Here is a 15638-nt window from a genome sequence, read left to right as displayed (position 1 = left end):
AATAATATCCTTTTTAAAATATGGTGTCTCTGAGTGGGGTGTTTTGTTATTTATGTAATTTATATTTTTAGGTTGTGGTGATACCCAAAGTGTGCTAGGTGCCTTCCAAACTTAGTCCTTGCCTCAAAGATTGCACAGTATAAAAAGACAAAAGATATGTCAATATTTTTCTATCATATATGTTACCTCTTTCAGCCCTTTCTGTAGTATGTTTAGTCCTTAGCAGTGTTTGCAATATCTCCTAGTTTGTAATATTCTCTGAATGTGATTGTGGTATTAAACCCTACCTCCACATCATTAAGAAAGATGTTAAATAAAACTGAGACTAACAAGAAGGGTGGGAAATGGATGTAATATTAAAGAAAAATCACTTCTGATGACACTAAATGAGTTATTTTGACATAAATCTTATCTAAAAAACACAACTTACTTTAGTTTTTTTTAAAATCCTTGTTAATATCTCCTTTACGCTAAAATCCTGGTTTCTCTCAACACAGCAAAGATAGCCTTTCACCCTCCAACACCATTATATTTCCCCATCTGCAAATATTTTCCCATCCTCCAGAGTGATTTATTTATATATATATAAACCACAGCCAAGTGATCTTCTGTAGCTGAGCCTTTTTGCTTCTGAAGGTAGCTCCTATCTGCACTCCCTCAGCCCCACTGATTTAGTCCCAGCTATGTTTATAACCCTGCCCCTTACCCTTACTTACTCACTTTCCCAACATCCAGGTTAGTAAATGTGTTCTTCATGTTGAGTCAGGTGTGTGTACCATCTGTAACTGCATGTGTATGTTATATCTTTAGCTGGGTGCAAACACCCAATGTTTCATTATGCTGTTACTTTGGTGCATAATGTTAGATAAAATATCTGCAAATTTTTTCAGTGTTTTGTTTCTTTATGTCTAGTGTCTCTGTGCTCCTGGATGGACAGGGGAATTCTGCCAATCTGTTGAAAATGCATGTTTAATTTACCCTGACAATTGCTACAATGGAGCTACTTGTATCGATATGAGCCAATCGAATGAGCAACCACAGTTTCAATGTCTGTGTCTTCATGGTTTCACAGGTAAGGAGGGACTTAAAGTGCATGTAAAGATTTGCATTCTAATGAAACATTATAGCACTGATCAGAAATAATAGTTAAACTTAATGTTCCTTTCCTTATAATCAAAGCATAAGAATTGTGGATTTCACATCTTTAAAGTCAATGAAATGAAAAGCTTAAAAGAGAGATAATTTTATGCTAGTTTGATAAATGAGTTTTAAAAGTAGCTGCCCTCTTATAAGAACATAAAGAATAAAGGTATGCGTGAGGGGGTAAAAATTGGCTTTCACTCAAAACAAATTATGATATTAATTTTTTTTGTCATTATCTGTTTAATCCCTGAAGTACCCATTTCAGGTTGTAATATGACAAAACTCCCATTCACTGCAAAGGGTGCAAAATCTGTGTCTTAGTTTCCAGTTAGCAATTTCATTTACTCAAAAAATCAAGATAAATTTAGTCCAATTCCCCTTTTATTCACCCTAGAATACTCTAATGACCTGTTCTGCCTCTTACCCTTACTTGTATCGAGGTGGAATCTCAGGATTCTTCCACTCTTAGACCAGGATCCAGCTACACTACCCAGTATATACTGGCCACTCATCATTCTGCATGTCTGACTGGGTTTTGGAAGCCTGTGAGTCCCCCTGTTAGGAACCAGTGACCAATAATAAATTGACTAACTTCCTTCTTAAAATAAAGTATTTTTATTGAAAAGTTGGAAGACATCATTCCAGGGGGTGGATACAGCTAGCAGTCTAATGCATAAATAATCTCATTTAAACTGATGTTTAAATATAAGATAAGTTAGATAGTATAACGGAGTTCTCGGGGTGCAACCGAGAATTGGGGTACTGCTGTGTCTTCTTAACTCTCTAACCTAGGCTGTCTCTCACAATGCTTTGCTAGTAACAAGCAGCAAACCCCCACAGGCACGGTTATCACTTAGCACAACATGTGGAGCCCAATGTCCAGATAAATTGTGTGAATGCTCCCTGAGCCTCTCACGGACCATAAAGAGAAAGACACCAGCAAATCTCCAAGCCCCTAGCCCTGTACCCCAGAACTGATCTTGCCCTGTTCAGAAGCTTAACCAGTGTAAGTTCATTACCCAGACTGCCCCTCCCTCAATGTGGAGAGGACACGCACTAGCCTTTGTAACCCGAGCTGAGATTTTCCAAGCACTTCAACCAAACCACATTGTTTTAGTAAAATATAAAACAGATTTATTAACTACAGAAAGATAAATGTTAAGTGATTATAAGTGGTAGGCACAAAAGGTCAGAGATAGTTACCAAAGAAAATAAAAGGTAAGTGCATAGTCTAAATCTTAAACGTTGTTAAACTAGGCAGTATTTGGGATCAAACAGTTTTTCTCTTTTTATATCCTCAGTCCATATGCCTCAAAAACAGTAGCCCAGATATGTCCTGGTGGGCTTTGCTGAGTCACAAGAGCAGTGCAATCCCCTATTGTATGATGCGTGTGCAACCCTTTTACAGCATTGTATATCCCTCGATTGCAACTCCCCGCTGATTAATGGTCATTTAACACTCTCCTAGGAGTGGGATACCTCCTTTGTTGTCCCTGGAGAACTAGCAGAGGAGACTCTCAAACTTACAACATATTTCAGTAACAATCATACAGCAAAATTTCATAACTTCATATACACTAATGATATACATATTTTGACTGAACAATGGGTTTCAGCAGATCATGACTTTTCATAAGATATCTGATATGGCATCCTTTGTATGAAATATCTCATAATTATATGACAGGAGTGAATATGGGGTTTCCAGGGTCCTGCTTTCAGGTGCAGAGCACCACAGGTAAGTTTTCCGCTTAATTTATAGGAATAGTACAGAACAGAATCAATTTATATTCTCCTACTAAGCTCAGATCTTCATCTGTGTGTTTCTGGTTCCCCTATCTCACAAGAAAATGAGATTTAAGAAAGCTCCTCTTTCTTTGTGGGCGTCTGGACTTAGTTACTTTAATGTTCAATAGTTATATTGTTTTAGATCTTGGGTATGAGGTATCCTGGAGCCTAAGACTGTTTTATCCCAGTTGAATGGCACATCCAACAGGACCTGGTTCATTGTTTGGGAAAACAGACCTGTTCAGTGTCAATGACTTGTAATCATTGGCATGATCATTCTTTCTCCCTTGTGGGTAAGGGTGTTGAAACTGTCGGATCCTGTTTCCTAGTCTAGCGTGCAATCTTAAAAGTCAAGCAATCACTTATGGTCCTATTTCACCACAGGGCCTAATTTTGCAATATGCCAAGCAACTTCAGCAAGATCCAGAGAATCTCTTCACTACCATTAAGGCGAGTTGGGAGTGCAGGGTGCTTAAAACCTTGAAGTATTAGCCTTATGAACTGTACTTAACCCAGCAAAAAGAAACAAGTTCAGACTATGCCCAAGAGAGCATTGCAGGATTTTTATTCTAAAAATGTAGGCAGACTATTTTATAATATGAGACTTCCTATTTTTAGCACATTTATTCTGATGAAGTTTCATCATCCTGTTGTTAGGATAAGATCAACAAGAGAATCCTAGCTCAATAGTGCCTTTTTTTTTAAGTTAAACAGTTAATTATTCAAATAATTGATGTTCAATTTAAATGTGTTTTACTTTCACCTACAGTTCCCATTGAAGTCATCCCTTCTGAAAACCAGGTCAATTTAGCTGCCTAAAACTGGAGGTAGAGGTCTAACATTTGGCAACCAAGTTTGCAAATTTTGGCCTGATCTAGTGAGACCTTATATAAGAAAATGAAAGGTCATTCGCAAAAAACCTTATGTCTAGTCAAGATCTTTATTCATCTGTACATTATGATCTGACTCGCCAAAGTTTATTTTGTTTAACAAACAAACAAAAAAACAAACAAAAAACCTTTTTTCAAAGTGCTTTAATGGGAGCTGTATGTGCTCAAGACCCCTGAAAAACCATGTTGCATATTTAGCTGCCTAAATATGGCAGCTAATTTTTAAAATTTGGGCCACTAAACCATAAGGAAAATTCAAAACCTGTGAGAAGATCATTCATTTTTGCTTTTTTCCTCTTCTTTTAAGAAACTTTCATGCCATGCTTTATGCCATGGTTGGAGTGGCATATAGAGATGTTAGAGGACAGATTTTAAGCGCATATGTGGAAGCATGGAGGAAGGATGATCCTAACCTAGGTCTTGGGAGTTTCCATCTCTGCCACACACTTCCTGCGTGACTGGGCAAGTCACCTAATCTATCTGTGCTTCAGTTTCCCATTTGTATAGTGGGGGTAATTGCATTTCCCTACCTCAAAGGGATGTTTTGAGTATACATACACACTCTGTTGCTTCTGTAGGCCAAAAACATTGTGCATACCAGGGGCTGCGAGCATCCCTCCATTTTCCACATCCCAACAATCTCCCTGTGCACCACACTACCCATCTCCCTGGATTTCAAGGTGTCAAGGTTCCTCCCCCACTCTGAACGCTAGGGTATAGATGTGGGGACCTGCATGAAAACCTCCTAAGCTTATCTTTACCAGCTTAGGTCAAAACTTCCCCAATGTACAAAATATTCCACCCTTTGTCCTTGGATTGGCCACTACCACCACCAAACAAATACTGGTTACTGGGGAAGAGCTGTTTGGAAACGTCTTTCCCTCCAAATACTTCCCAAAACCTTGCACCTCACTTCCTGGACAAGGTTTGGTAAAAAGTCTCACCAATTTGCCCAGGTGACTACAGACCCAGACCCTTGGATCTTAAGAACAATGAACAATCCTCCCAACACTTGCACCCCCCCATTCCTGGGAAATGTTGGATAAAAAGCCTCACCAATTTGCATAGGTGACCACAGACCCAAACCCTTGGATCTGAGAACAATAAAAAAGCATTCAGTTTTCTTACAAGAAGATTTTTAATAGAAATAGGAGTAAATAGAAGTAAAGAAATCCTCTCTGTAAAATCAGGATGGTAGATACCTTACAGGGTAATTAGATTCAAAACACAGAGAATCCCTCTAGGCAAAACCTTAAGTTACAAAAAAGACACACAGACAGAAATAGTTATTCTATTCAGCACAATTCTTTTCTCAGCCATTTAAAGAAATCATAATCTAACGCATACCTAGCTAGATTACTTACTAAAAGTTCTAAGACTCCATTCCTGGTCTATCCCTGACAAAACCAGTATATAGACAGACACAGACCCTTTGTTTCTCTCCCTCCTCCCAGCTTTTGAAAGTATCTTGTCTCCTCATTGGTCATTTTGGTCAGGTGCCAGCGAGGTTACCTTTAGCTTCTTAACCCTTTACAGGGGAGAGGAGCTTTCCCCTGGCCAGGAGGGATTTTAAAGGGGTTCACCCTTCCCTTTATATTTATGACACAAGGACTCACTACAACCCCCACCACCAGCTCTCTCATACCAAGGATTCTTTGTGCCCCCTCTCTGCCACATGCCAGGGGCTCTGTGTGCTACCCCTTCCTTTCATGCAAGGGGCCCCCCTTTTCCCATGCCAGGGATTCCCACCCATGGGTGGCAGGTGGAGCCCCCTATCCCGCAGCTCTGCCCCTTCCTCCCATGCCCCTCCCTCCCAACCAGAGCTCCAAGATCCCCTGCCCCACCGCCACCCCACCCGGAGGACCCATGAGTTTCCCCCCCTGGCCTGGAGAAGCCCCGGGCCAGCCGCAGCTGCCACATGCCTCACCTCCCCAGACCCCAAGCTGCCCTGGGGTAAAACTCTCACTCTCATGAAGAAGAGATTTGCCCAATGCATACTATTCTGGGGCAGCTGAGGTGGCAGTATTTGCTACTCAGCTTCCTGGGTTCCTCAATAATCTCTCTGGAGTCTAGGGAGATTACCGATGAACCTGGGAAGCTGAATAGGACATTCCACCTCCTCATCCATCCTGGAACCTGCACAGTGCATAATATCGCAAAAACTCTCCCTCCACCCCCACCAACTCTGCAACTGGGAGTCTGGCAGCCAAGGCAGGGCCTATCATACCCGCCCATGTTCCCATCATTCTTAATTTTTTTTTTCTGTCTCTGAGATAAGTCCTTCAGGATGTCAACATTTTCCAACAGTATTTGGAGGAAGGGCAGAGCTGTGATGGTTATGTTGTTATGCTGGAAAGTGTTAATGGCTGCCATCAATCAGTTCTTTGATCTATGGACAATTACAGACTTGGTTAAAGCTGATGGCTCTGCTAATAAGATGTAAAAGGCTCCAAGTTTCCCCATTTTCCACTCTGTTTTCACCAAAAGCAAAATTTCCTGTCCATTGATGCTTTTCCTAAATTTGGGGATTTCAGGTGACAGAAAGCTAGACACAGTGTTAGACCTGACTTTGCTTGGCTAATCAAAACATTGTGAGGCATTCAGATACTATGGTGATGACTCTGTAAGTAACTATGATAGATGGAAGCAGTTCATTATTATTTCACACTTGAAACAAATTTTATTCTGTTAAAATGTTTAAAAATACCATTTCAGTCATACAGAGATATTATATTAGCCTCTTCTAGCACAGGAATATGCACAATACACTTACTGTTCCAGAAGAGAGCACTGAACCCCAAGGAAGGTTTGTCCTATTATATACGTTTTTTTGAGGTTACCTAGAGGATGCATTTAACCAGAACATACCCTGGATGCCTTTTCCGGTGCCAATCAGTTGTGGGGCTGTGCTGGTTGGTACCCATGTGCTTTGGTACCCATGCCAGACTGAAAGAGAATTGCAGGCCCCTTTACTGCTACAGCAACCTCTGAGCAGACTTTCTGCTTCCAATTGTGTGCCCTGAGTTACACCTGCAGAAGAGGACGGACATACCAGCATACGAGAGGGATGAATCTAACCCCTTGAGTTCCATAAAGTACTTTAAACGGTCTTCATAAAACCTTCCCTGGCAAATCAGTTCTAGTTACTTGGCTATGAGCACAGACCTGTGAATTTAAAACTGGCTGAGTTGGACCATTAACCTCGGGTAATGATAAATGGCAATGCACTGAGTTGGGGATACATGTCCAGTGGGGTGCCACAAGGATCGATGCTAGTTCCAATGTTGTTTAACATCTTCATTAATGATCTGGAAGCAGGATTAAACAACACATTAATCACATTCAGAGATTATACCAGCCTGGGAGATGTTTCAAATACTATTGAGGATAGAGGTACAATACAAAGGAGGTCTAAAAAGGCTAGATATATGAACAGGACAATTTTTTTTTAAATGAGTCACCTTGGGAAGAGAAAAAGCAAGCTAATACATCCATGCAAACAAAATAGAACAGAACAATAGAGTGTGAGGGAGACTCTCAGAAAACAGCCATGTTACAGCTAGAGCTGAGAGTAGACAGCAAAATTTGGAGGATTTGCAAGATATAGCTGTTACAAGACATGACTTTGCAGTGCAATACTGAGAGCCAGAATGAATTGGGTCTGGATACACATAGGCATTATAGCACCGCTGAAACCACATTCAGGATACTTTATGGAGTCTTAGAACCTTAAGAGAATAAATATTTCACAAAATGGAGACTTTTTCACATAAGACCAACAAAATAAACAAAGGGCTTGTGTCAGGGTTCCCTCGCCACTCTGAACTCTGGAGCACAGATGTGGGGACACGCATGAAAGACCCCCTAAACTTATATTCCACCAGCTTAGGTTAAAAACTTCCCCAAGGTATAAAATACTTTCCTTGTCCTTGGACGGTATTGCTGCCAGCACCAAGTGATTTAAACAAACATTCAGGGAGGGGCCACTTGGAGCCCTATCCCCCCAAAATATCTCCCCAAGCCCCTTCACCCCCTTTCCTGGGGAGGCTTGAGAATAATATACCAACCAATAGGTTACCAAGGTGAGCACAGACCAGACTCTTGGGTTCATAGACTACTAAAAACCAATCAGGTGCTTAAAAGAAGAACTTTATTATAAAAAAAAAGTAAAAAAGTAAAAAAAAAAAAAGAAGAAGAAGCACCTCTGTAAAATCAGGATGGAAGGTAATTTTACAGGGTAATAAAAAGATTTAAAACACAGATGATCCCCCTCTAGGCTCAATTTTAAAGTTACAAAACAGGAATAAACCTCCGTTTTAGCATAGGGAAAATTCGCAAGCTAAAACAAAAGATACTCTAGAGCATTTCCTTGCTTAGTTACAATTTCTGTAATTTTAGATGTATCATTTCAGGATCATTTTAGGAGATGTTTTTTTCCTGCCCTGGTCCCTCTCTCTCTCTGAGAGGGCACACAACAAAAGAGCACAAACAAAAACCTCCCCCCGCCAGATTTGAAAGTATCTTCTTTCCCCATTAGTCCTTCTTGTCAGGTGCCAACTTGGTTAATGGAACTGATTAACCTCTTACAGGTAAGTGATTCTGTACCTCTGGCCAGGAGGAATTTGATGTTACTGCATATATAAAGGTTGTTACCCTTCCCTTTATATTTAAGACATGCCCCCACCTGGGGGCTGGGCAGCCTGTTCCACACTGGCTGTGATTTTTTTCCGGGGAGCTCTAGGAGAAAATAGAGTTAATAAGACACATGCACCTTTAGATATACTACTGACAATATTTCCCACATTTCAAGGATGCTTTTAACCAGTTGGTTCTGGGAAACTTTCATGGGAAAGTGCATCAGCCACTTTGTTAGAAGCTCCTGAAATGTGTTGTATTTCAAAATCAAAATCTTGGAGAGCTAAACTCCACCGAAAAAGTTTCTTGTGATTTTCCTTTACGGTATGAAGCCACTTCAGCGCAGCATGGTCGGTTTTCAGGTGGAAATGCCATCCCTAAACGTATGGGCGTAGCTTTTCCAGGGCGTACACAATGGCATGACATTCCTCTTCTGTGATTGACCAGTGGCCTTCCCTCTCAGACAGTTTTTTGCTGAGAAACACGACGGGATAGAATTCTTGATCCAATCCTTCCTGCATTAAAACTTCTCCCACAACACGCTTGGACACATTTGTCATAACTAGGAAAGCTTTGTCAAAGTCTGGGGCCCTTAGCACAGGGTTAGATATGAGTATCACTTTAAGTTGGTTAAAGGCCTACTGACACTCTTCAGTCCACTGAATTCCATTTGGCTGTTTCTTTTTGGTCAGGTCTGTCAGTGGGGCAGTGATTTGGCTGTAGTGCAGTACAAATCCGGCCAAACCTAAGAAGGATTGGACCTGTTTCTTTGACTTTGGGACAGACCACTTTTGGATAGCATTCACTTTGGCCTGTAGAGGGTTGATAGTTCCTTGACCCACCCGGTGCCCAAGATAAGTCACTCTGTTTAGGCCTATTTGACAGTTCTTAGCCTTAACAGTAAGTTCTGCCTCCCTTATGCTCTCGAAGACTTTTCGTAGATGCTCCAGCTGTTCTGCCCATGAATCAGAAAAAATGGTCACATCATCAAGGTAGGTGACTGCATATTCTCCCAATCCCGCTAGGAGACTATCTACAAGTTTTTGGAAGGTGGTGGGTGCATTTCTCAGCCTGAAAGGGAGCACATTAAATTCATACAGCCCGACATGGGTGATGAAGGCTGACCTTTCCTTGGCGGATTCGTCTAGCGGTACTTGCCAGTACCCCTTGGTTAAGTCTAAGGTAGAGATGAACTGGGCACATCCCAGTTTCTCCAATAGCTCATCTGTGTGTGGCATTGGATAGTTGTCTGGGCAAGTTACAGCATTTAGCTTATGGTAGTCCATGCAAAAGCGTATTTCCCCATCTGGTTTGGGAACTAGAACCACTGGAGATGCCCATGCACTGCCAGAGGGGCGGATTACCCCCATCTCTAGCATGTCCTGGATCTCTCATTCTATAGCAGTTTTGGCTTGAGGAGCCACCCGGTAAGGTTGGGCTCTAACTGGGCGAGCATTACCTGTGTCAATGGAGTGGTATGCCCGTTCAGTCAGTCCTGGGGTGGCTGAGAACATTGGCGCGTAGCTAGTACACAGCTCCTTGATCTGCGGTCGCGGCATACTTCCGAGGGTGATTGAGCGGTTCACCTCTTCCATGCCACCATCACTTTTCCCTTCATAGTAGACACCTTCAGGCCACTCAGCATCATCTCTTTGGGTTGTAAGCGGACAAACCTTTAATTCTCTGGAATAAAAGGGCTTTAGCGAATTAACATGGTACACTTTAGGTTGAGGTAGGGGATGCTATGAGATAGTTAACCACTCCCAGGCACTCTTGGACCATGAATGGCCCTTCCCACGATGTTTCCATCTTATGGGCCTGGAGTGCCTTCAAGACCATGACCTGGTCCCCTACTTTGAAAGAACGCTCTCTGGCATGTTTATCATACCAGGCCTTTTGCTTTTCCTGAGCATCTTTTAGGTTTTCTCTAGCAAGGGCTAAAGAGGTTTGGAGGGTGTTTTGTAGGTTGTTTACAAAGTCCAGAATGTTAGTTTATGGAGAAGGTGTAAACCCCTCCCATTGCTGCTTTATCAACTGTAATGGCCCCTTAACCTCGTGGCCATACACAAGTTCAAATGGTGAAAACCCTAAACCGGTCCTAATCATTGGAGTGCTCATTTATGAATTTACGTATCAAGGCCCCCCAGAGTTCCATTAAACTTCTCCACCATGCCATTTGTTTGATGATGGTAAGGAGTGGCAACCCAGTGGTTCACCCCATGAGCTTCCCAAAGGCTTTTCATGGTTCCTGCCAGGAAATTAGTTCCCAAATCCATAAGGATGTCGGAGGGCCAACCTACCCTGGCAAAAATGTCTGCCAATGCCTGGCACACAATTTTAGCCCTGCTTCTGGCCATTGGGTGGCAAAATCCATGAAAGTCAGTAGGAGGGATTTGATGTTACTGCATACATAAAGGTTGTTACCAGTGGTGAGCTGCAGCCAGTTCGCACCGGTTTGCTAGAACTGGTTGTTAAATTTAGAAGCTCTTTTAGAACCGTTTTTTCCACGAGGGACAACCGGTTCTAAAAGGACTTCTAAATTTAACCTGCCAAAAGTGGCACCTTAAGTGCCGACTCCACGGGTGCTCCAGGGCTGGAGCACCCAAGGGGAAAATTTGGTGGGTGCAGAGTACCCACTGGCAGCTCCCCGCCCCAACCCCGGCCCCAGTTCACCGCACCTCCAATCCGCCTCCGCCTCTTCCCCTGAACGCGCTGCCCCGCTCTGCTTCTCTGCCCCCCTGGCGTCCTGTGAATCAGCTGTTTGTGCAGGAAGCCGGGGCAGGCTGAGGAGCAAGCAGCGGCTTCCCGCTTAGGCCCAGGGAGGCGGAGGTGAGCTGGGGGGGGTTGAGGGGGGGCACGAGGAGGGCTGCCTGTGCCACAGCAGGTAACCCGGGGGGGGGGTGCACGCAGGGGAACCGCTTCCCACCCCAGCTCACCTCCGCCACCCTTGGCCTGAGTGTGAAGCCGCGGCCTGTTACTCAGCCCTCCCCGGCTTCCTGCCGAACAGCTGATTCATGGGAAGCTGGGGGGAGGGGGCACGGAGAAGCAGAGCAGGGTGGTGCGTTCAGGGGAGGAGGCAGAGGCGGAGCGGAGGTGAGCTGGGGCCAGGCCCGGGGTGGGGAGCTGCCGGTGGGGGCTCTGCACCCACCAATTTTCCCCGTGGGTACTCCAACCCCGGATCACCCAGGGAGTCGGCGCCTAAGACGCCACTTTTGATGTGATCAGTGGGGGAGCGGCTGCTCCTCTTGCTCCCCCCCAGCTACGCTTTCCCATCCCTAGTAGCCAGAGGGACCTGCCGGATGCTTCCTGGGAGCTGCTCATGTAAGCACCGCTGGGACTCCCCACCTCACCCCCTGGCAGGTGCCTCTGGCTCTTAGGGGTGGGGTGGGCACCCACTACTGTGGCCCACGAGACCCTCCTGCCCAGTTCTGGTGGCAGTCAGGAGACAGGGGAGGGGGGTGGATGGGGCAGGGTCCTGGGCAGAGGGGGCGTCAAGGAACTTGGGGGTTTGGATGGGGCAGGAGTACCGGGGGATAGGGGTGGGCAATGACCCCCTCGTGGGGTGAGGAGGGAACCCATTGTTAAGATTTTGGCAGCTCATTACTGGTTGTTACCCTTCCTTTTCTATTTATGACAGCTTGGAAAACTGACTCATGAAAAAAACTTTAAGAGAACTATCTGGGCCAGATCCTCAAGTGGTGTAAATCAGTATAGTCCTATTAAATTCAGTGACGATATAGTGGCTCACACACACCAGTGATGGGTATGGCCCATTATGTGGAATATGTTTTAGCAACAAACTATCAAGGTCATGCTAGCCATCTACAAGGATTTGGAAGGCTTGACTATCAAAGAAGGAAATAAATTGTTCAGCATGGTACAAATATAACTAGGGATAATGGGATAGGATGGATTAGCCAAATTATGATGAAGACAGGAACTCCACTGAGTTTACTCTCCCCTCCATCTCTCCCTCTCTGCACTTTCAGTAGTGCTGCAGTCCAAACTCAGGCAAAACTCCCTTTGCAATCATTGGAACTGATTCTGCAATCTTTGATTACAGTGATATTTTTGCCTTTAGACAAGTGCAGATCTACGGAGTTTGGGCCTTTTGTTAAGAAAGAAAATAGAGATAGAAGGGTTGGCGTTTGTAAGGAAATAGTATGAATCCTAGATGTTATGGAACTCTGTCTGATATATCTGTGATGGTGTTATGATTTTTATATGTCAGTGTAATTTTGCATTATATTAGATTACATAAACAGAAACCTGTAAATCCATAGCCATTAATGTGATAAACATTAAAGCAAACTACAGTGTCTTTAACGATGTCATGTAATGTATATTTATTCACCACAGATAGTTTTTCTTTGAAATTTGTTCATAAAGGCCAAATATACTCACTATGCAGAGCTTCAAATACAGATCTGAAATACTAGGAAATGTAAGCATATTCAAAAATATCCAAACTCGGTGGGAACCCTTTGCTCCATTTTAAATAGACAGATTTGAATAGTGGTATCATGTTTCACTTTGAAATACCAGATAGAGCAGTTTTACAGTCTTTGGTTTTTCATGTTAATTTTTTTGTGTGGAAATGAAGACCCAAGAAAAAATAGGGACTTAACCTACTGTACATCACAGACTGTCTGCAGTTCCCACAAGTACAGCACTGCATTGTAAATCAACCCAATATGTTTAGTGTTCAAGAGTCTATCTTCTTTCTAAATTTTATATTGTGCCAGGCTTTTTTAACATTTTCTGTATTTTTTGTACTGTTTGTCTCTATCTCCTAGTCCAAATAAGTACTGTGGATAGGAACTGGTATGATTCCATGGTATACAAGGAGAACATGAACAGACCTTGAAGAGATCCTTTTCACAAAGGAGCACAACTCCACATAGACTCAATCTATCCCAGAGCACAGTATTTGTTTTAGGAATAAGAAACAACCATAAAGAGGATTTGCCTCAAAATGTGAAGGGTGGAAAAAACAGAAATCTCCCTGGGTGTATTCTGCCCTGGATGCATTCTGTTCTGACACTTTAAAAATAGTCAAAGTGAAATGAGGGCATTACCACATCTCCTTCATGATGTGATCCTGGGGGGATGTGGATTTGCAGTTCATTGGTACCTTTAGTTCAAAGGACTCCATGATATTCACCTTTTAATCTTTTTAGGTAAAAAGAAAGACTTACACCATCAGTTCTACAAAAAAGGGAAAACTGGGGCTTTGTAGAAAAATAAGCTGCTTTGTTCTTCTCTGCCTGTGGAGAGAAGGGGGCCTAAGGGTATGTCTCCATGGCAATTAAGCAGCCATTCCTGGCCCCTGTCAGCTGATTCATGCTTGCAGGGCTTGGGCTATGAGTCTCTTTAATTGCAATGTAGATGCTGGAACCTGGGCTCTGGGACCCTCCACCCTCATGGAGGGGATTCCTCCAGGTAGCACTCATCTGGTGAATATTTTACCTCTATTTTCCATATTTGTTGAGGTGGCTACATAGTCTTGGAAGGTGGAGTTTATCAACAATGCCTACTTTGAAGGCGACAATGCTAAAAATGCTATCCCTTTCAGCTCAGAGAGCAGAGCTCTAAATGTTGAAAGCATCACATGCTGGAGCACATACTTCAGTGGCAATTCATCCAACATACCTACTATATGGGAAACTATAATGATACCAGGGAAGTTCTTTGACCAGTTCATACCTATGCTCTTGTACAGTGAATCAATGAAGATGTTTGCTATTACTGGCCCCAATCCTGTGAAGACTTATACAGGAGCTTAACTTTATGCAAAATGAGTAGTCCCACTGGCCAAAATTTTCAGAAAGAGGACCTAAAGTTGGGCTCTTAAATCCATATATAGGCACTTAAACGTAGGATTTACAAAAGCACCTTAATGCTTTAGGAACATAGACCCTATTGTAGTCAATGTACATATTAGTGTCATGCATAACAAATAGTCCTGTTTGGAAGCCAATCTGGGTCTTCACTTCCTCAGAATTTGGAATCTCTGGATCTGGGGATTTGGTTGACACTCAATTCTAATAATAAATAGCAATAACAATAATTAATAATAAAAAAATTTCAGAGAAAACACAAAGTTCCCTAATAAACTAATTGGTAAATAAATCAGGGCTTGGTATCAGTGAATCTCCCTAATATTGAAAGATATTTTTTTCTCCTGAAAAAAATATTACTGAAGCTGAACTTTAAATTCTAGCTAGCAAGTTTGCATGGGATGCAATTAATTTTAACAGCACTGAGATTATTTTAATTAAAGGATTTTTCTACTAACTAAATGAAGTGTCTAACACGCCCAATCAATTCCTGCCAATATGATTGCTCTACTCACAAGGCAAGATAGTATTTAATTAGAGGAAGCTTCTTCAAGGACAATTGGTCTACTGTGCACAACTTGAGAAAGAGCTGACATGGACTGTTTCTTTTTAATGTCATAATCTGTGTTAGTTATGTGTATTATTATGTATAAAATTGTATCCAACTGTCACTGTGGAGAATGGCTTGCACAGCAAAAGAAAACATAAATTGTAGGATGAAATCAAAAGTAGAAAAGACATGGCTGAGAATATGTTTAAACTATTAACTAAAGAACATCTGTGACTAATTTTATCCTTTTTGATTCTTTCCTTTTAACCACATGATTAGTAGTACACATAGCTACAACACAGATATACTTTTTTTTTGGAGTTAATTAACCAACATGTATAAGCAAATACCAATCCAATTTCAATTAACAAAATACTGTTAAGTGTTGGCACTGATGAGCTGTCAAAGCTAATTCATTATAAAATTAAAATACAGAACATGACCAGTAGTTAGTGAAGGCAATTGTGTACAGGGACTGAAGGCCACAGGCAACAGACAGTACAAACCTTTAAACATATTTGCATAATTTCGTACGACTGAGTCAAATTTAAAATATCCATTACTTACTGCTTCTAATGGGAAGACCAAAAAAAAAAAAATCACACTTGGAAGTAGGAAGACTTGCTAGTCATTTCTTATTTAGCTAACTAGCTAAATAATAATAAAAAACCCTGAGACAATACTGTAAGATAGCATCTGTATGTGTAGGTGTAGATTGGCTCTTTAAAAAAGTTTTCTTTTAAAACTATGTTAACTTATTTTAATGTTATAACTCCTATGACAGGATTGGGG

At 42.2% G+C, this 15638-nt stretch overlaps 1 protein-coding gene across 1 annotated transcript in view; it reads left to right on the top strand.

Moving 5' to 3' along the window:
- Window positions 1–918: 918 nt before the first annotated feature.
- The window catches only part of EYS (EGF-like photoreceptor maintenance factor), a 41977-nt gene continuing 27257 nt past the window's right edge, over window positions 919–15638 (top strand). The window contains exon 1 of the mRNA XM_078851962.1: window positions 919–1072. Coding sequence (XP_078708088.1) covers window positions 1015–1072 — 58 coding nt within the window. The 5' untranslated portion in view covers window positions 919–1014. The remainder of the gene's footprint in view (window positions 1073–15638) is intronic.

Source organism: Lepidochelys kempii, chromosome 3, assembly GCF_965140285.1.
Source record: "Lepidochelys kempii isolate rLepKem1 chromosome 3, rLepKem1.hap1, whole genome shotgun sequence".
Taxonomy (NCBI): domain Eukaryota; kingdom Metazoa; phylum Chordata; order Testudines; family Cheloniidae; genus Lepidochelys; species Lepidochelys kempii.
This window is presented reverse-complemented; position numbering and strand designations above follow the sequence as displayed.